Source organism: Megalobrama amblycephala, linkage group LG12 (assembly GCF_018812025.1).
Source record: "Megalobrama amblycephala isolate DHTTF-2021 linkage group LG12, ASM1881202v1, whole genome shotgun sequence".
Lineage (NCBI taxonomy): Eukaryota > Metazoa > Chordata > Actinopteri > Cypriniformes > Xenocyprididae > Megalobrama > Megalobrama amblycephala.
In genome coordinates this window covers 7,693,631-7,715,436 of record NC_063055.1, presented here as the reverse complement: position 1 = coordinate 7,715,436, position 21,806 = coordinate 7,693,631, and the positions used below count along the sequence as shown (strand labels likewise).

Sequence of the window (21,806 nt, the reverse complement as noted above, 5' to 3'; positions counted from 1 at the left end):
ACAAGTACAAACCTGTCTATTTTACCAACCAGACAACTGTACAGTCTGAAGAACAGGTATAAGATTTCAATTTTGCCTATAGTGTATTTTGTACAGTCAAAGGCTTTAATTTTCCTTTGCATTTGATAGGGTTGGTGTTTTATTTAAAACCAAATACGACAAGACGTGTTTATCTACATGAACAAATGTTCTTATTAAATATTTTATAAATAAAACATTTGACAAAAGTCTGACAGCTGTTGAAAAAAAGGCTATTTTATTTGGGATTATGCCTCGTTATAAAAAGTTGTGCATATAACATTTTAAAATAGGTGCAAATTTCCGATCGGTATAGTGTAGCCTACCCTACTTTTCAGAGAGCTGCACACTTTATGAAAGGGGTGGGGTGGGGATCGACTGTTCGAGGAATTCTGCATTTTTACAATGTATTTTAAACCTCTAAATGTAAATGTTATTTTCGGAGCGTAATCTGAGGAGATTGATCTCGCGCAACCTAACATTTTTCGTCATCAAAATGCCAATTATCCAAAACACTTTTAAAATAAAGCACCAACAGATTTTGTGACAGCCTATATTAACACTTTATTTACTGGCAGAAATGAATTGCAATGGAAAGCGCTGGAGCAGCGAACTTTTGCTATGAATCCATAAAGTGAACGCCAGGTCAGTCAGATGATTACGCGGTCTGACCAAACTGTAATCTAGCTTTATAATTACTGGAACGTTTGAAAACCTATTAAATGTACTTGTTAAACTATAAAAACATGAACTCAAAAAGAACAATGTATTGTTTCGCACGCCCTCTCTGTTAAACGCTTGCCCATTGCGTCGTTTCTGACACGGCGTCTACTGGGTTCCGCTTTCCGCATGTGAAAAAAAATAAAGATCCACTACCGGATGCGTTTAGTTTTGGTTTAACTCAACTTGCTGTCAACCCGGAAAGAGGCTGCGCTAGAAGCAGAGGGCTCGGCTTTCCGCGCGGAGCTTTCATCAGTTTTCGCGTATAAATGAGCGCGCATTGTGCTTGTATCGTGTTCTAAGTGCGCGCTGAACAATACACACACAGCGGAACGCGGATGAGTCACGAGCCTTTGGGATTCTGGAAGTGAAGTAAGTTGATATTAGGTGTGGCAGTTATGCGCAATACCGACTTCCTCTCCTTGATCTCATACTCGTAATACAGTTTTCCATTGGGAGTTCATGAAAACCTGGTCCAGGTGAAGCACACCTGAATCCACCTGTCATGAACACTCTGAAAACCTGTTTTTGTTCTACTTATGTTGGATTATCAGGATTCCCACGTTCATGGAAAGTCCTGTAAACTTTTATAGTCATTCATTTTTCTAGCTATGCTTAGCTCGACAATTTTTATTTGCTAAAATTACTCTAAGTCCAGTCTCTGTAAAAAGATTAAAAGACTACTAGATTTTTTGGCTAGTAATCACACTGGGAAAAAAAAATCATTGTTCAAAAAGTGTGGGAACCCTGAATCTAGTATTGAGAGAGTAAAGATAAAAATATCCATAATGATCTTTAATGAGTAGTGATGGATACTGGTTTTTTTATTATTATTAGTCTATTTTTGTAAATATTTGTGTGAAATACATATATAGGGATTATCTCTTTTGCAGTCATTTTTGTAGATCTGGGACATGCCTTACCTGGACAGACAAAACCGGACCTGTGGATTCCTGGATATTGAGGAAAATGAGAACAGTGATAGGTTTTACCGGCGTTATTTTATCTTGGATACTCATGAGAATTTTCTCCTATGGTATATGGACAATCCACAGGTATTGCTCTTTGTGTTTAATTGCATCTTTAAACAAGTTTTACATTATGGCATTACAGAGGATCTTCTTATTTACCTACACTCTAAACCTCAAATTTGCATCCTAAAAACTGTAATCCTGTTTTTGCATAACTATTTTTGCCTGTTTCCTTTAAAAACAGAACCTACCTGTGGGAACAGAGGCTGTTGGAAGTTTGCGACTCAGTTACATTTCAAAGGTATCTTATTTTACCGTAATATAAAAAGAAATATAAGACTCTTTTGTTATTACTTATTTAAAATTGATTTCACATGATTGTAGGTTAATGAAGCATCAGTAAAACAGAAACCAAAGGCAGAGTACTGCTTTGGTAAGTACATTATATTTTTTGTTAGTATTTCACAGTATCAATCACTAACCATTGTTTTTTTCCCCTTCCAGTAATAAATGCATTGTCTAGACGGTACTTTCTGAAGGCTAATGATGCTGGGGACTTGAAGGACTGGGTCATTGCTCTGAATAATGCCACCAAAATTACAGTATGTCAAGCTTTTTGTATACTCACTTCACTTCTGTCATTTTTTTGGAGGGGGAGGGGGTATTCTTCATCATGTCTCATTTATATATTCTAAGAAAAGTGACAACCCTGGACTTCAGTTATAGACGGAAGATGAGATTATACATGGCTTAATGCAAAGTCTATATTTGTTTGGCCAGTTTGATTTGAATAAGCTTTATGCATAAATATTAAAGAGGACCCATAATGCCCTTTCTAATAATGCCCAGTCTTGATTTTGGTTTTGGGGTCTACTAGAACAGGTTTTCATGCTTGAATGTTCAAAAAACACACATTATTTTTATATATTTTACACTGTTGCAGCACCTCTCTTCCCAGTCTGTCACTAACACTCTGTTTAGTTCCTGTCTCTATGAAGCCCCTCCTTCCGAAAAGCACAAAGTGCTCTGATTGGTCGGCTGGATCAGTGTGTTATGATTGGTCAACTGCTTTGAGCGTGTCACTTCCCTTAACATAACTGCGAGTTTCAGCACACTACTAACGCAGCTCAACCAGGCCACACCCCTTTTTGTGTATGCCTTGGGTGGGAATTATTTAAAGCTGCAGTCTGTAACTTTTTTTGGTTAAAAATTATCCAAAATCAATTTTTGAGCAAGTACATAACCAGCCAGTGTTTAAAACTATCTTCTTACCTTAGCTCGATTCACAATGGTAAGCTTGTAATAATGTTTTATAATTCAGATGGTACTGGTAGGTTTCCGCAGAAAATTCGAGCATTACTTCACATCTGTTTACATAAAGAAGGAGTCCCAGCTAGTAGGCTATATCACATGTAAGGCGGATCATGTATAGCCTTTTCTCACAGCAGCTCAAATAATTAAACTTATCATTTTGATGGCGGATTGTAATCCAAAAAGGTCCAAATGACAATCATCAGTTGCAACTGGAGATCCACCCGTAGTCAAAAGCAAAAAACTTGCGGATTGCACAGTGGCTACAGAAAACGCTAGTATACACTAAATACACATAGTCACGCAATGCTGATGTTGTTAACATTAACAATTTGAGTATAACAATAATAATAATTTGCAGGGTTTGACATGATCTGAGCTAAGCTGTCGTTAGATTTAATCACCATTGGCAGCACGGTTTATTGTAATGCTTTTTTTCTCAGTCAGAACAAAAGTGTGAAAATTCTTGTTTTGGTCATACTTTCAAGATGTAGAATCTGTGTTTCCGAAGTACAGTATCCACACCGAAGTGGTGACTAACAGCAAACATTAGATTCATCCGCGCTGAGGAGCCGCTCCGATGCACAACCCACGTAAAGATGATAATTCCACAAATAACAGCAATTGCAGGTTTCAAACAGAGATGGCGACAAAGAGGCAAAACCTACACACTGCAGCTTTAAATTAGCAATATTGTGATGTGTATGTTTGGGAGTTCAGAAACAGTGCTTACTCATATAGAGAATAACTCCCTTTGGAGTGACTTTGTGCTTTGTAACTTTGTAAAATGTAAAAAAGCCTAATAGGTCCTGTTTAATCAGTAAATATCTTTTTTTTAAGGTTCCAAAAGTATCACCGGTGGCTCAAAGCTCTGATGTCACGAATGTTTCAAACCCAAGTCAGTCAACATCTCGACAGGCGTATAAAACAGAAATTGTCGGAGGTGTGGTTGTGCACACGCCAGTCCAACAGGTATTTCTGTGTTCTTCTTTATTCATGTTTTTACTTTAGTTGAAAGGAAAATCTATGAACATAAATCTGTTATGTTCCTCAGAGCGATTGTGATGATGTCTTCACGAGTGAACCTGGGTCACATGTCACTTTAAGAAGATGCCAGAGTGTGCGTCCAAATGTCGTGAGGTCTGGCTACTGTGTCAAGCAAGGCAATGTGGTAAGACCAGTGTCTTGTGATTTTGGGTAATCAGTATTTGCTTATGCAGTTCATTTTTCTGATAAATGTAATATTTTGTACAATATGTCCAAAGAAAAATCTGGGCCCTGCAAAACTAGAAACAGGGCTTTAAGTTCATTTTGACATCACCACACTTGAATCAAATGTTCTTTCAGAGGAAAAGCTGGAAGAGGAGGTTTTTTATTTTAGATGGCCAAACTGTGAGCTACTATAAATCTGAAATGGTGAGACGCTGGAATGGAAACTCTTTAACAGAATACAAGTGGTTTATATTTATATCATGAACAGATATGTAAACCTGTCTCTTTTTAGGATAAGGAACCGTTGCGCAGCATTCGATTGCGGGATGTGTTGAAAGTTAACGAGTGTCTTGTGAAATCAGGGTGAGAAATTTTTTTTATTTGGTTGTGGGAGGTGGGGTTTCTTGTTGGTTTTGGTCACAAACCAACAGGTTGTTCACATTTCTGTCATTTCTGTACTGAAGTTTTCAAGCTTTAAAAGGGTGTACGTATATATAGTTTGGGGTCGGAAAGATTTTTTGATGTTTTTGAGACGGTTAACGGTTTATTTTAATATGTTTTAAAATGTAATTTATTCCTGTGATGCAAAACTGAATTTTCAGCATCATTACTCCAGTCTTCAGTGTCACATGATCCTTCAGAAATCATTCTGATATGCTGATTTGATTCTCAAGAAATATTTCTTATTATTATTAATGTTGAAAACTTTTTTTTTTTTTTTGATAAATAGAAAAATCAAAAGTAGAGTATTTATTTGAAATATATATTTTTTGTAACATGCATGTCTTTACTGTGACTTTTGATCAATTTAATGTATCCTTGCTTGATTAAAATATGTATTTTTTTTGTCATTTATTAATTGTGTTGTTTGTTGTAGGGATCTGCTGTCTCGTGATAACCTTTTTGAAATCATCACAAGTACCAGAACCTTCTACATCCAGGTAATTCTAGGCTAAATTGATTTCATAATAATGATCCAGGTGTAAGTGATAAAAGGTATAAAAAAAAAAAATCAAGTTTGTGTAGGTAGACCATATAATGAGAACATGGTTCATCTCATTGACTAGCATCCAAATCTGCAGCTGTGTGTGAATGTATTTTAAGATGAACTGTTTTTTGAATTGTCTCTGCATAAATGCTCTGCCACTCAAGCGAAACATAAATAACTCATTATAAATGCTTTTCAAGTATATGACAGGTGTTTATGTGGCTGCTGTACTGCTGAGGGAATGTTGTAAATGCAAATGGGCTTATGAAGATCTTTAATACTTTAATCCATCCTTTAATCCAAAATTTTAAATAAAAATAAAAAAAACGCAATAAAGTGAAAAAATAAGTTATACATATATATATAAAAGAAACTAAAACATCTTGTCAACCTAACCTGCTCATGTTCTGTGTGTACATGCAGACAGACACTCCAGAAGACATGAAGGGCTGGATCAAGGATATTTCCTCAAAAATTGAAGACTTTAGAGGGCCATCTAAGGTAAAAATCTTCTTGAAGTGTTTTTAAAAAAAACACACTTTATCATCCGATATTAAAATCTAATATCAGGTGATATGGATTAGATCACAGTCATCATTGACGTCACTGATCTTGATCTTTTATATTGTACAAGCAAGACAGTTACAGAAAATCTTTAATTCCCATCATGGGATCAGTTTATGGATTTAGTATTAATTAATTAATTTTGTTTTATTTTTTATTTTGAATAAATGTTATGAATCGTAAACACTTTATTACTAGAAAAAAAATGAAAAATGAACCCATTAACCATGAAAGTATTATGCAGTCATTTAGGACATTTCTCCTTATATTGACCCTTTCTGGCATAAAGTGTTCTTTAAAATTGAGTCAAAAACCCCGTAATAACTAGAAATTGTAATTATTAAATCAAATATTAATACTATATGTGACACTGGACCACAAAACCAGTCATAAGTCGCAGGGTTATATTTGTAGCAATATAGCCAAGAATGCATTGTATGGATCAAAATTATTGATTTTTCTTTTATGCCAAAAATCATTAGGATGTTAAGTAAAGATCATATAACGTGAAGATATTTTGTAAATTTCCTACTGTAACTATATCAAAAATGTATTTTTGTAAGTAATATGCATTGCTAAGGACTTCATTTGGACAACTTTAAAGACAATTTTCTCAATATTTTGATTTTTTTTTTTTTTTTTGCACCCTCAGATTCCAGATTTTCAAATAGTTGTATCTCGTCCAAATATTGTCCTATTGTCATTACAAACCATACATCAATGGAAAGCTTATTTATTCAACTTTCAGATGTTGTATAAATCTCACAAAATTGACCCTTATGACTGGTTTTGTGGTCCCAGGTCATATGTATTTTATGTAAAACGCCTTAACATCAGACCAGCTTCTACAAAATTAACAATTCTAGCTTCATTTTGTAAATAGATTTTCAGTTCTCTCCAAAAAATTTGAACCTTAGAACATTCCTAAAAAAAAAATGCATGAACATGTTGTCTTCTCTTGATTGACAGTTCCGCTCTTCCGGCAAAGTCTTTTCTACGCAGAAGAAGCCTCAGCTTACGAAGTGCTGCTCCACTGTAGATTCGTGGCAACCGTGGACCCCGGTGCCCGATCAGGAGAAGCATTTGATGGAAGAGGGTCAAAGAGAAGGGCCGTACAGCTCTCTCCCCTCACTTTCGCACACAGGCCACCCCTCTCAGTCTATGGCTCGACAGCGACACCATTCCCAGCCTCAATTCACTCCCAGCGACACAGACTTTTCTCACAGTCTTGACCATATCCGCACCACTGACGTTTAGTTGCTTTAATGGATACTGCTGGCCAGCACATGGATAGTGTTATGATTTCAGCCCTTTGTTGTAGAGCTGCACGATTCTGGATAAACTGAGAATCAGGATTGTTTTGTTTCAAATATCGAGATTACAATTCTCCAATGATTCAGAACAGACAACGAAACAAAATAACTTGATTAACTAGAAGTTCTGACAAAATGTTAATTGCTGCAGTCTATTTAAAAATATTTAATTGAATGAATGATTCAATGACTCGCTCATAAAGACTTCACTTGTTTCATTACTGGATGAATCGTGTTTTCTGAATTAATTTCTTGAATGAATGATTCAATTACTGACATTTTTAACAGTCACTTGTCGCCACCTTCTGGTGAAACGACGTAATTGATGCAATCTTTATTTGAAGCATCAAGTTACTTGTAAATGGTGATTCTGATTGCTACCGTAGACATCAGCGTTTATATCCGAACTATAAATTTTTATCCCAGTACTTCTGTGAAAATTTGAATTATTGTAACACAGAAATAATGATACTGTGTGGTTGAAAACACTGACACATGACAGCTGCAGCGTGAACACAGATTTGAATGCTCGATGTGATCGTAGGCCTACTTGGAGATTCGTTGTCATTTAGGAATAAGATTGTGTGGGTGTATGAATCGAAATTGTGATCTTTTAACGATTAATCGTGCAGCTCTACTTTGTTGCTTTTGTTGTTCAGTGGTGCATACAAGTGCTTCGGTCATTGCAATGCTGCTCCCCCACTATAAATGAATAGCTCACCCAAAAATGACAATTCTGTCATTATTTACTCACTCTCATGTCAAGTTCCAACAAGCAATGTATGGCGATTGTGTAACAATTCTTCAAGCAATTGAATTTTGTGTTCTACAGAAAAACAATGACATTCTTTTGGAACAACATGAAGATGAAAAATGAATGTCATTTGGGTGAACAATTCCTTTAAAAGAATGTGTCTTATTGTAGGAATGTAAAATCAGGAAGGATCAGCTGGTGAAAATGTGTTACATTTCATTATTGAATTTCAGCAAAATGTCTTTATTTTCACACTGCTATGGGCACATTTGCTTTTTTTTGATTAGGATCTTGATTTATCTCTTCTTCGTTTTACATCATAAGTTTGTTTTAAATAAAAAATAGGTCTATTTACACTTCTGGATCCAAAGTCCTAGATTTTCAATGTGGTCTCAAACTTTTTGACCCACTTGTACACTTGAAAGCGTTGTTGGTAGGCTATGTCTGGTAGACTTCCGTCCAGTTACCTGAACTTATTTTGAAGACATTTCTGTTGTATTATCACTGATGAAGCCGCTTGAAGGATTGGGGAAACTGACTAGACATTTTGTTGTGAATTTTGAGACTGAAAGCAGAATAATTTCATACTGATTGCTTTGAAACGCCTGAAAATGCTCATACAATTCTTTTGTTGTTGTTGTCTATGTGAATGGTACTAATGTCTAGGTAATGTTTCTGTTGCTCAAAACACATTTTATATGCATCTTTGCTTGATATGCTTTGCACATGAAATAAACCAGCTTGTGAAGGAAAGGAAAATATGCCAAAAGCTTGTTTAGTCTTTCTTTGCTCCAACAGTCCAATGGGTGAACGTTTTCTCTAATTGGTCAGAATTGATGGGTTTCAACCGGTTTCAACAAAGTCCCTTTAAGACAAATCATTTCAATCGGCGGCCATCTTTGAAACGCCTCTCGGGCATTCAAGTGCAGCTCCTATCTCTTTGAATGGGGGAACATCGAGCTTTCGATTAAATTTCATATTTGTAATCACTAATGAATTCTGACAAAAACTGTCTCATAATTTTTGTTTCTAAACGCTCGAATTGTGACAAAAAAAACGGTATTTTCAGACAGGATCAAGCTAATGCGCATGCGCAGTCCTAAATGCGCGTCTCTTGTGCCTCATTTCGGAGGCGCGAGTCTGACTGTTTCTATAGAAACCGGAGCTTCTAACGGCCGCTGCAGTAACGCGATGACATTACCAGTCGGCGATTGGCTCTTATTGAGAAGGCAGGACTTTCTCCCATTCAAAACAATACGAATGATGCGTCTTGTGTTATTCTATAGTCTTTGGTTTCAATCTGCTCCTTGGTCTTAATAAAAATCTGCTATTTCAAGAATGGACGTGTTATTCTATAGTCTTTGGAATGGACTAGTTGCACGAGGCCGCCATTTTGGATTTTCGATCAGTGAACATTTTTAACTGTAGCACAAACAGTTATAGGTAGCCTAAGTTTATTTTTTTACCCGTAGTAAAATACGTTTTCTACGGAAGAGGATTAGGGCCAAGCAATAATAAAAAAATAAAACCATCTCGAAATTAAAGTTGTTAAATTTCGAGAAAAAACACGTCAAATTTTGAGAAAAAAGTCGAAATAAAATGTTGAGAATAAACTCGTTAAATTACGAGAAAAAACTCATTAAATTTTGAGAAAAAGTCGAGATAAAATGTTGAGAATAAACTCGTTAAGTTACGAGAAAAAAACTTGTTACATTTCGAGAAAAAAGTCGAGATAAAATGTTGAGAATAAAGTCATTAAATTGTGAGGGAAAAAGTCGTTAAATTACGAGAACAAATTCGTTAAATTACGAATTTGTTCTCATAATTTAACTACTTTTTTCTCGTAATTTAATGACTTTATTCTCATAATTCAATGAGTTTGTTCTCGTAATTTAACGACTTTTTTCTCGTAATTTAATGACTTTATTCTCAACATTTTATCTCGACTTTTTTCTCGAAATTTAACGAGTTTTTTCTCGTAATGTAACGAGTTTATTCTCAACATTTTATTTCGACTTTTTTTCTCGAAATTTAACGATTTTTTTCTCGAAATTTAACAACTTTAATCTCGAGATGTTTTTTTTTAATTATTATTATTGCTTGGCCCTAATCCTCTTCCGTAGTTTTCTGTTGCTTAGACGAGACAGATTTATGCAACAGATGCTCTTTACTCGTCTCACTTGAACTAAAGAAATGCAGTAATTAATAGAAACGCACAGGGGACATACAAAAACACTGAGAATTATGCATTTAAATTACATTGGCTACTAATAATAGCCTACAGTTAACGATAATAATGTTACCAAATAAAGTTACTAAAGCATGCACTGAGTCCATATCATATTCTCATGTTTATCTCTTCTGAGTATTGATGCTTCGGTTGACAATAGCAAACATTAGATCTTCACGATGGTCCAGTGTTGTTCCACGCAGAAAAAGAAGGCAGTTTTGAGCCATTTAGTCCACCAGCTGTCAGAACAAAATCAGGAGATATTACACACTTGAGTGTTTTGTGTGGATAAAGAGATCCCTGTGGATCACCGCTGAGCCTGAACCACATAATCAACAGGAGTTTAAAAGTCAAAGATCGCGTATCTCCGTGTATCTCGTTGAATTTCCACAAAGCGGTAACGTTACACAATAATATAACAAGGATTTCTTTCGTCTCTGATAGACCACCATATTCTCTTTAATTAAAAAAATCTATTATATCTAGCCAACTTTCATATGTAAGTTTCCTCCAGCACCAAATGCAAGCGTCGCTAAGACCAGAAGGGCACGAGCGGAAGTAACCATGCGCACAGTCGCATCGCCGCAGCTCACCATTAGTCCATTATCTTTCTCTTTCCCTATTCAGTTGATAGTAAATTTTATGTATGGCATTATTATTCAGATGGATTTGATCCATTAGACCGCAGCCCATGTAGACGTGAGTTATCACGTGGTAACTATTACTTTTCTCAGCGCTGGTGAGAATAGACCAATCAAAGACGTGCTTATTCGATAATAATTTTTATTTTCACATTTTATACAGATTGCTGGCGCGGCTGCGCATTTATATGTCAGATACCAATCCTTGCAATTAACTTTTTTAAACTATCACAAGTTTAATGTATAAACATATCCAAAAATCCTTGAGATTTCAATGCGGCTTTTTGAGCCACATTGCGCCCCCTGCACGACAACAACATTATGTCTCCAAGGAAACACATACCACACGATACCACAGCGTCATTGGGTTGGATTGAAAAAAAAGGTCGAGTGTTTGTAAACTATGGCTGACTATACCGTCATGCCTCTTAAATATGTGACGCATGTATTCTTTATTCTCTTATGATAAGGAATAAATGATGGAATTTGAAATAACGCGCACAAGGCCTTCGCTTTTTGGGGATATTGGTAAGTTAACATGCTTGCAAGATGTCTGTTCTCTTATATGATACTTGTTACACTGCAGGTAACCAGCAGTCAGGTGATTATTTGACTCTGCAGGACAGAGTTCACTCTAACTATATGACACATTTTCATATAATTGTGGAGATGAAGGCTCGATGACAAATATCGCTGCCAGAACTGTTGTGTGATCACATGCTGTTTGGCCTTGAATCAGTCACCAATGACAATTAGCAAGTTACCAAAGCCCTGGATCAGTGTGACCTGAGTCAACACGTTGATGAGTCAGTTTCACTGTCCTGTGCATGTCCTTTTTAAATCTTCCTCTTCTGTTCACTGTAATAAATAAATGGTTTTGATACCAGGCTTTTATATGATAATGTCCACAACTTCCTTTTCCAGAATGCTGTAGTTTACCTCCACATATTTTACTTATATTACTATATAAATACTATATTACTTATATTGATATTTTGTAATTCCCTTTTGTGTATAAATTGCACTTTTTACCTACTTAATATTACTGCTGCATTATTTGGAAATCACTTATATCTGCCATAAACGCCTATCTAAAGCTACACTATATTGCCAAAAGTATTGGGACGCCCCTCCAAATCATTGAATTCAGGTGTTCCAATCACTTCCATGGCCACAGGTGTATAAAATCAAGCACCTAGGCATGCAGACTGCTTCTACAAACATTTGTGAAAGAATTGGTCACTCTCAGGAGCTCAGTGAATTCAAGCATGGTACTGTGATAGGTTGCCACCTGTGCAATAAGTCTATTTGTGAAATTTCCTCACTACTAAATACTCCACGGTCAACTGTTAGTGGTATCATAACAAAGTGGAAGTAATTGGGAACAACAGCAACTCGGCCATGAAGTGGTAGGTCATGTAAAATCACGGAGCGGGGTCAGCGCATGCTGAGGTGCACAGTGCGCAGAAGTCGCCAACTTTCTGCAGAGTCAATAGCTACAGACCTCCAAACTTCATGTGGCCTTCAGATTAGCTCAAGAACAGTGTGTAGAGAGATGCAGTGGTGTAAAGTAGGGATGCACAATTATTAATCGCGATTAATCGTGTGCAAAATAAAAGACTGTGTTTACGTAATATGTGTGTGTGTTATGTGTATAATAATTACGTATATATAAATACACACATACATGTATATCTTTAAGAAACATATACATGTATAAATAAATATATATATATATATATATACAATTTATATTATATATAAATATAAATATTTTATATATAAATATAACATTTTTCTTAAATATATACATGTATGTGTGTGTATTTATATATGCATAATTATTATACACATAACACACACACATATTACGTAAACACAGTCTTTTATTTTGCACACGATTAATCGCGATTAATAATTGTGCATCCCTAGTGTAAAGCACGCCGCCACTGGACTCTAGAGCAATGGAGACGTGTTCTCTGGAGTGACCAATCATGCTTCTCTGTCTGGCAATCCAATGGAGGAGTCTGGGTTTGGCGGTTTCCAGGAGAACAGTACTTGCCTGACTGCATTGTGCCAAGTGTAAATTTTGGTGGAGGGGGATTATGGTGTGGGGTTGTTTTTCAGGGGTTGGGCTTGGCCCCTTAGTTCCAGTGAAAGGAACTCTTAATGCTTCAGCATACCAAGACATTTTGGACAATTTCATGCTTCCAACTTTGTGGGAACAGTTTGGGGATGGCCCCTTCCTGTTCCAACATGACTGTGCACCAGTGCACAAAGCAAGGTCCATAAAGACATGGATGAGTGAGTTTGGTGTGGAGGAACTTGACTGGCCTGCTCTGAGTCCTGACCTCAGCCCAATAGAACACCTTTGGAATGAATTAGAGCGGAGACTGTTAGCCAGGCCTTCTCGTCCAACATCACTGCCTGACCTCACAAATGCGCTTCTAGAAGAATGGTCAAAAATGTCCATAAACACACTTTATTGTTCAATCTTCCCAGAAGAGTTGAGGCTGTTATAGCTGCAAAGGGTGGGCCATATTAAACCTTACGGATTAAGACAGTGATGTCATTAAAGTTCATGTACACGTAAAGGCAGACATCCCAAAACGTTTGGCAATATAGTGTATGTTTTGAAATTCTGTCTGTCTCTCCATTTTACCTACAGCACATGGCCTGGGGTTCTGGACTGATCGTTCAGCAGTGCATGAGGCCGCGGCTCAGGGCAGAGCTGTGCAGCTTCAAAAACTGATTGAGAATGGTGCATCTGTCAACATTGTGGCCGTGGACTCCATCACACCCCTCCATGAGGCCTGTATACAGGGCCAAACACAGTGTGTGAAGCTGCTCCTGGAAGCTGGAGCTCATGTAAGGAACTCCTCCATACTGTAGGTCTCATGAATCTGTCAGTGCATCAGTTGTTTATTTGCTGGTGTCATTGTTAACAGGTTGATGCTCGTAACATTGACGGCAGCACTCCGTTGTGTGACGCCTGTGCTGCTGGTAGTCTGGAGTGTGTGAAGTTGCTGTTAGAATATGGAGCCATGGTGAACCCTCCCCTCTTCACCTTCTCACCCCTGCATGAAGCCTGCATGGGCGGTAAGGTGACCTGATGCTCGATTTCACCTAGGGTCAATTATGTATGTTTATTAGGGCTGTCAATAAATACTGCATATATACAGCATACTCATGTAAAGCGATACTATATAACAAATACAGCTATATAGAGTTGGATATATACACTCACTGGCCACTTTATTACACTTTGCTAGTACCCGCTTTTGCCTTCAAAAGTGCCTTAATTCTTCATGGCATAGATTCAACAAGGTGATGGAAACATTCCTCAGAGATTTTGGTCCGTATTGACATGATAGCATCATGCAGTTGCTACAGATTTGTTGGCTGCTTATCTATGATGCGAATCTCCCGTTCCACCACATCTCAAAGGTGCTCTATTGGATTCAGATCTGGTGACTATAGAGGCCATTTGAGTATAGTGAACTCATTGTCATGTGCAAGAAACCAGTTTGAGCTTTGTGACATGACGTGTTATCCAGTGCTTGAAGTGGAAAAAATAAAAGTCCCGGTACTTCCAGTGATCGGTACGTGCAACATGTCGGAAGTGCCGGTACGCAAGGAAAACTGGCAGTATGCTAAAGGTAAAAATAGAGAAGCAATTCAAGCACTGGTGTTATCCTGCTGGAAGTAGCCATCAGTTCACTGTGGTCATAAAGGGATGGACATGGACAGCAACAATACTCAGTTTGGCTGTGGTGTTTAAAGGGTTAGTTCACCCAAAAATGAAAATTCTGTCATTAATTACTCACCCTCATGTCATTCCACACCTGTAAGACCTTCGTTCATCTTCAGAACACAAGATATTTTGATAAAATCTGATGGCTCACTGAGGCCTCTGTCTACAGACAGCATTGCCATTGTAACTCTCAAGAACTCTCGAATACTTTTTGTGTGCCAAAAAACCACAATAACGTCTTTTCAACAATATAGTGATGGGCCGATTTCAAATCACTGCTTCAGAGCTTTACGAATACGATCAGTGATTCAGAGCGCCAAAGTCACGTGATTTCAGCAGTTTAGCCGTTTGATAGAATATCCAAATCCCTTATTTGATTCGTAAAGCTCCGAAGCAGTGCTTTGAAATCGGCCCATCAATAATGTTGTAGTCGTTATTTAGTTTTTTTTGATGCACAAAAATTATTCTCGTCGCTTTATAATATTAAGGTAGAACTACTGAACTCGCATGAACTGATTTAAATATGTTTTTAGTACCTTTATGGATCTTGAGAGTTACAATGGCATTGCTGTCTATAGAGGCCTCACTGAGCCATCGGATTTAATCAAAATATATCTTCATTTGTGTTCAGAAGATGAACGAAGGTCTTACGGGTGTAAAACGACATGAGGGTGAGTAATAAATGACATTATTTTCATTTTTGGGTGAACTAACCCTTTAAATGATGCTCAATTGGTGCTAAGGGGCCCAAAGAGTGTCAAGAAAATATATGGCCTCCAACATTACACCACCAGCAGCCTGAACTGTTGATACAATCTTCTATTGTCCAATTTTGGTGAGCCCGTGTGAATTTTAGCCTCAGTTTCCTGTTCATAGCTGGCAGGAGTGGCACCGGTGTGTCTTCTGCTGCTGTAGCTCATCTGCTTCATGGCTGGACGTGTTGTGCGTTCAGAGATGCTCTTCGGCAGACCTCATTGTAACGAGTGCTTATTTGAGTTACTGTTGCCTTTCTATCAGCTCGAACTAGTCTGGCCATTCTCCTCTGACCTCTGGCATTAAGAGGACATTTTCGCCCACAGAACTGTCACTCAATGGATATTTTCTCTTGTTCAGACCATTGATGGTGAAAATCCCAGTAGATCAGCAGTTTCTGAATTTCTCAGACCAGCCCGTTTGGCATCAAAATCCATGCCACGTTCAAAGTCACTTAAATCACCTTTCCTCCCCATTCTGGTGCTCAGCTTGAACTTCACCAGCTTGTCTTGGCCATGTCTGCATTCCTAAATGCATTTAGTTCCTGCCATGTGATTTGCTGATTGGATATTTGTGTTAACGAGAAGTTGAACACATCTGTTATCTAATAAAGTGGCTGGTGAGTGTCCAACTTGTTCCACATACATACAGTAAACTCACATAAGGCAATATACTATATAGTAAATCTCAACTGCTTGATTGCTTGTACTTTCGCAAAATGTAAACTACATGATCACCCAGCACTAATCTGCTAAATATGACTACAAGTGAATTTATTAAACGCAAATTCGTGAGTACGCCTATCTAATCTTCCAATTAATAACAAGGTATAAAAACCAGCATCTTACCTCTTCCTGTTGTTAGTTCTTTCGGCATCCTTCTTCCTCTCCTTCTCCTCCTTTTTGTACAATTTATGGGGGGGGGCAATCAGAGCTCATGTAAAATATCCTCTCTGAGCCCCTCTGAAGCAGACAGCAAGTCAAATATGTTTACCACTTATGCTGAGATTATGTAGGCACACAAACTTGTGAAGGCATGAAGGAATTATAAACAACGTGTACTGTGAAAAGCAGTCTACAAATAAATTTGACTTGACTTGATATTTTAAGAGAGAATAATAATGAATAGAATTCAAATACAAATTCTTTTAGAATGATTTAAAATGACTTTTTTTGTCTGCCAGGTAACTCTAAATGTGTTCAGCTCATGATTGATGAAGGTGCGTTTATGGAAGCCCATGACTGCCACTTCGGCACTCCTCTGCATGTGGCGTGTGCAAGGCAGCATCTCGACTGCGTCAAGGTTCTGTTGAATGCAGGTGAGTTTCTGCATTTCCATTTGTTTATTTTTTATTAGCTATACTGGTAAAATTTTACAATAAGGTCTCATTTGTTAAAGTCGGCATGAAACAGAAGCTGTGATAGTCTTTTCTTCCATATTGTTACACATATCCGAGTGAAACGGCTTCTCAAACAAGAAAAAATGTAGGGCAGGACTTGATTTTGTCCATGTGGAATTGATTAGATGGTTGTGGTTTGCTATTGGTTGATCTCATGTGAGTGACAGGTTGTCCCACACTCACGCTAATAAACACCTCATCAGAGAAGAGAAGAGATGTAGCTGCAAGAGCGAGGGGAACTTTGAGAGAAATTTAATTTAAAAAAAAATGATATTATGCATGGATAAATCATTTATGATAAATACTGCAATATTCCATAAAAATGGGAACTGTCAGTTTTGATTTCATGGTGACTTTAACATTGGTCAATGCGTTAGCTAACATGAACAATATATTTTACAGTGTTTATTTATCTTTGTTATATAAAATACAATTGCTCATTGCTTTGTTCATGTTAGTTCACAGTGCATTAACTAATGTTAACAGATACATTTGATTCTAAAAATGTATTAGTAAATGTTGAAGTGAACTAAGATGAATAAATGCTGTAGAAGTATTGTTCATTGTGAGTTTAAAGTAGTTAACTAACATGAACAAATTAAACCATATTGTAAAGTGTTTTACTGTGATACTCACTAACTTAAAGGTGCCCTAGAATTAAAAATTGAATTTACCTTGGCATAGTTATATAACAAGAGTTCAGTACATGGAAATGACATACAGTGAGTCTCAAACTCCATTGTTTCCTCCTTCTTATGTAAATCTCATTTGTTTAAAAGACCTCCGAAGAACAGGCGAATCTCAACATAACACCGACTGTTACGTAACAGTCGGGATCATTAATATGTATGCCCCCAATATTTGCATATTCCAGCTCATGTTCAAGGCATTACACAAGGGCAGCCAGTATTAACGTCTGGATCTGTGCACAGCAGAATCATCAGACTAGGTAAGCAAGCAAGGACAATAGCGAAAAATGGCAGATGGAGCAATAATAACTGACATGATCCATGATATCATGATATTTTTAGTGATATTTGTAAATTGTCTTTCTAAATGTTTCGTTAGCATTTTGCTAATGTACTGTTAAATGTGTTAAAGTTACCATCGTTTCTTGCTGTATTCACGGAGACAAGACTGTCGTTATTTTCATTTTTTAAACACTTGCAGTCTGTATGATTCATAAACACAACTTTATAAAACTTTATAAAACACATTCTTTATAAATCTCTCCAACAGTGTGTAATGTTAGCTTTAGCCACGGAGCACTATCAAACTCATTCAGAATCAAATGTAAACATCCAAATAAATACCATACTTGCGTGATTAGACATGCTGCATGATGAACACTTTGTAAAGATCCATTTTGAGGGTTATATTAGCTGTGTGAACTTTGTTTATGCTGTTTAAGGCAAGCGCGAGCTCCGTGGGCGGGGAGCACAAGAATTTAAAGGGGCCGAAGCCTGAATCGGCGCATATTTAATGATGCCCCAAAATAGGCAGGTAAAAAAATGAATAAAAAAATATCTATGGGTTATTTTGAGCTGAAACTTCACAGACACATTCAGGGGACACCTTAGACTTATATTACATCTTTTAAAAAGACATTCTATGGCACCTTTAATCATCATTTACTCACCCTCAAGTTGTTCCAAGGAAACAAGGAACAAAGGAAAATATTTTAAAGAATGTGGGGAAACTGAACAGTTACAGGTTTGGAACAACTTGAGGGTGAATAAATGATGACAGGATTTTCATTTTTGGGTAAACTATCCCTTTAAGGTGAACATAAATCAAATCCCTTGTTCATTTGTTGTAGCACATAATAAAAAATATAATTTTTTGCACATTCTTCCTATGATGTCTGTGTATTCTTTTCATGTTTTTAGGTGCAAATGTAAATGCTGCTAAACTTCATGAGACCGCACTGCATCATGCTGCTAAAGTGAAAAATCTGGAACTAATTGAGCTTTTGGTAGAATTTGGGGGAAATGTTTATGCCAGAGACAACCTCGGCAAAAAGCCCATTCAGTACACCAGAGCCGGCTCAGCATCTGCCCTCTGCCTAGAGTTTTATGAATGTAAGTACTCATTTTATAAGTTTTGGATGTTATGATGATAGAAGGTTTTGTTTTTAAAGGGGCCATATTATGAGACATCAGATTTTCCTTGCTCTTTTGAGATAAAACAGTTGAAACATACTCTAACATTCAGAACTCCATTCAACAATCAAAACTTCCAAGTCCAACCAGACCATTTATTGATACTAAACTGCTAAAATGAAGGGATGTGTGTTTTTCCTTTTGTCACAAGAAAACCTAATATTAAATAATAAAAATGAATAATGTGACTGATTTAATGTCATAGTAAATTGTAATAAACATGTTTTTTATTCGTTTCGCTAAAGCAGAAAACTGACAACTTGTTTTGCCATCTTTCAGCCACACCCCTCAGTCTTCAGCAGTTATGCAGAATTGCTCTCAGAAATGCCCTCGGGAAAAGGGTGCCGGGGGTGTTGACTCAACTGGGCCTCCCAAACCGAATCATCTGTTTCCTGTCTTATTTACCAGCCCCTTCGATCTGACACGCTGCTTCTGTCTAGGTCATCAATAATGAACACAGCAATGACTGTGATTAAGAATAAGGGACTTAGATCATTGCTTTCCAGGAAGGAGATTTCTCATTGAGAAGCGCAGCTACTGTAACAGCTGCACTCAGTATTTGTCATGTATTTGTTGATATTTTTCCCCCTGCAGGGAACCAATAGGGAACCATACCAACCATTGTCACTTGGTATGGATGCAGTGTACTGCCAAAATTCCTAGAATAATTTGACTAGGAAAGAAGCACCTTTCACAAGAAATAAATGTGTCTGTCTTGCATCACATTTTGACTGCCGAAATAAGATTGTTTTCATGCACTTCATCCAACTATAATATTAGTTGTATAATTAACTTTCGTGATTTTATTTGTTATAGATTTGTAAACGCACTGTATATAAATAGTCTTATTTTAATTCAGGTTTTATATGAATTATGCAAATTGTATTTTAGCTAGTTCTTATTTATGTGAAATATACATTGTGCACGTGCTTTATAAATGATTGTTTTCTGATGTACTTTTTTTTTTTTTTGGGAAAATGTTTCGGTTTTACTTCAATTGTGTATATTAGAGAATAATTGTAACAGAAATATTCCATTTATGTTTTACTTAACTGGTGGTAAGAATTGACCAGACTTACTCCTTGCAAAGATAGAATGGTTTTGACTTTCAGCCACTGCTCTAAAGTTTTAATTTTGCTGCAGTTTGTACATTCCAAACAGATCACTTTAAATCACTTTAACTAAAGTTTTAATAATATAATTTGCTTTCTCTCTGCACATCATTTTGCTGAATTAACATTTATTACAGTACCTTCATTTCACATTAAAGTTGTCTTTAAAGTCCCCCTGGAGTCAATATTTTTATCCCTTAAAACTTATCTTTAATCATGAATGATATATTTAAACATATATTCCTGTGAAAAAAGCCTTAAAATAGCTTGAATGTAACTCTACACCCTTGCCTCATTTAATATACGTGGATCAATGAATATGCAAATTAGCCCCGCCTCCACTCGCTCGCGCCAGCTCGGAGAACCACTCGGTCAACTTACTGAGGTAAACGCTGCATGGTATTGTATGTTACAACGTTGGATATATAGTAATTAATATGATTAGCCTTTTGCTAGACTATGTTATCAAACAGCTAATAATGTGTTGCTAATGCTACTCAAACCGTGTTCCTGTTTGCTGTCTCAGAGTCAGACAGCTGCCTTCTAACAATCAGTTTCCTTACAAATGCTTTGAACAACTCAACATCAGTGGAGAAAGACATATAGTTCATTATAACATCGTAATATACACGATTTTTCATATCAACAGAAAACTATACCGGGATAACCTGTTTTCCTTTGAGACTTCCATGCTAGTTTGCTGTTAATGATATGCTAAGCAGGGCTCTCAAGTTTTGAACTGAGTTCAGAGTGAGATTTCGGCGGCGGCAGCGACGGGGGTTTGGGTGGGGATGGGGGTCTGATATGAAAAATGACACAAATTCGTACAAATAAAAAAATATTTATTTAATTCAGCATTTTAGTGTGTATGTGAGTGAGTGAGTGAGAGAGAGATAATGGTAATATAATCATACACATTTTATTTATTTATTTTTCCTCAACATTATAATGTGAAACAATATAAACATGGTAACCATATTCTGACTCTAGGGTACATTATATGTACATTACGTTCTGCGGTGTTTTTCACCATCAGAAATGGTGATGACAACTTGAATAAAAAAATGTTTAAAAACGTCTCTCATTTTCTCAAAATAATCGTAATTTAAAGCTGCTGTCCGCGATTTTTGGCCCTCTAGCGGTTAATAAACAGAACAGCACGCGTCTTGCGGAGGAACATTCTAGCCGGAGCTACTTTTCTCCATGGCGAGTCACGCAGTTACTGTGATACTCTGCGGCGGGTCCTACCAGTCAGGTCTGAAATAGTCTGAATATAAACACTTATTATAAGTGTACCATAATGATTCAGGATAAGACAAAAACACGGTTTGGAAAATGGATTCATGTTGTATATTCTCATTATATAATTTTTGTAAATTTTTAACACAAAAAAAGTTGCGGACTGCAGCTTTAAATACATGAATATTCGTTTTTTTATTAGCCCAAATATTTGAATACAATATTTTGGAAAAATGCCCATCCCTACTAGCTAGGAAAGTTAACGTAAAGTACTCTAGACAAACTGTTAACTAACCTACCAGCTGCCTGGACACAAAGATGACTTACTCATAGGATATGGTCCCATATCAATCACGTTCAGTCTGTAGCCAGATGTCCTCTTCTAACTACTTAAGCGAGCATCTGAATCAGTGAGCGAGCCCGTGAATTACAGAATGTATCGTTGGAATCAGAACGTAAACGTTGTTGTGGCGGGAATATCTAAATTTTACCCGGATACAGCAATTCTATTTTCTGATTGGCTGTCCGGTAGCTATTTTTTTTATTAGATTAACTGGTGCGTGGCAGGGCCTTCTGAACTCTATGGGGAACTCGCTTGATTCCTCTAATAGCGGCGCAACTTGTTGTGCGTTATCCTGAAGATTTCTCTGCGTGAGAAATACAAG

At 36.9% G+C, this 21,806-nt stretch overlaps 2 protein-coding genes across 2 annotated transcripts; both read left to right on the top strand.

Annotated features, from left to right (window-relative positions):
- The first annotated feature begins 293 nt into the window (after positions 1–293).
- On the top strand, positions 294–8,620 carry plekha2 (pleckstrin homology domain containing A2). Its single transcript, XM_048211249.1, has 12 exons — positions 294–1,110; positions 1,632–1,793; positions 1,954–2,010; positions 2,094–2,142; positions 2,214–2,311; positions 3,861–3,992; positions 4,075–4,191; positions 4,368–4,436; positions 4,525–4,595; positions 5,110–5,173; positions 5,644–5,721; positions 6,754–8,620. Exons 2-12 carry the CDS (start codon positions 1,653–1,655, stop codon positions 7,039–7,041), a joined length of 1,164 nt encoding a protein of 387 aa, XP_048067206.1. The 5' UTR covers positions 294–1,110; positions 1,632–1,652; the 3' UTR covers positions 7,042–8,620.
- A 2,430-nt stretch (positions 8,621–11,050) lies between these two features.
- asb13b (ankyrin repeat and SOCS box containing 13b) lies at positions 11,051–20,074 on the top strand. Its single transcript, XM_048208724.1, has 6 exons — positions 11,051–11,250; positions 13,391–13,590; positions 13,671–13,821; positions 16,413–16,547; positions 18,518–18,709; positions 19,070–20,074. Exons 1-6 carry the CDS (start codon positions 11,199–11,201, stop codon positions 19,210–19,212), a joined length of 873 nt encoding a protein of 290 aa, XP_048064681.1. The 5' UTR covers positions 11,051–11,198; the 3' UTR covers positions 19,213–20,074.
- The last annotated feature ends 1,732 nt before the right edge of the window (positions 20,075–21,806 follow it).

Excerpts from the sequence above, each read along its gene's own strand:
- plekha2 (XM_048211249.1), top strand. The coding sequence starts at position 1,653 with ATGCCTTACCTGGACAGACAAAACCGGACCTGTGGATTCCTGGATATT. Across the intron at positions 5,174-5,643 it reads CCAGAACCTTCTACATCCAG|ACAGACACTCCAGAAGACAT; the intron begins GTAATTCTAGGC and ends GTGTACATGCAG. Across the intron at positions 5,722-6,753 it reads ACTTTAGAGGGCCATCTAAG|TTCCGCTCTTCCGGCAAAGT; the intron begins GTAAAAATCTTC and ends CTTGATTGACAG.
- asb13b (XM_048208724.1), top strand. The coding sequence starts at position 11,199 with ATGATGGAATTTGAAATAACGCGCACAAGGCCTTCGCTTTTTGGGGAT. Across the intron at positions 11,251-13,390 it reads TTCGCTTTTTGGGGATATTG|CACATGGCCTGGGGTTCTGG; the intron begins GTAAGTTAACAT and ends TTTTACCTACAG. Across the intron at positions 13,591-13,670 it reads TCCTGGAAGCTGGAGCTCAT|GTTGATGCTCGTAACATTGA; the intron begins GTAAGGAACTCC and ends CATTGTTAACAG.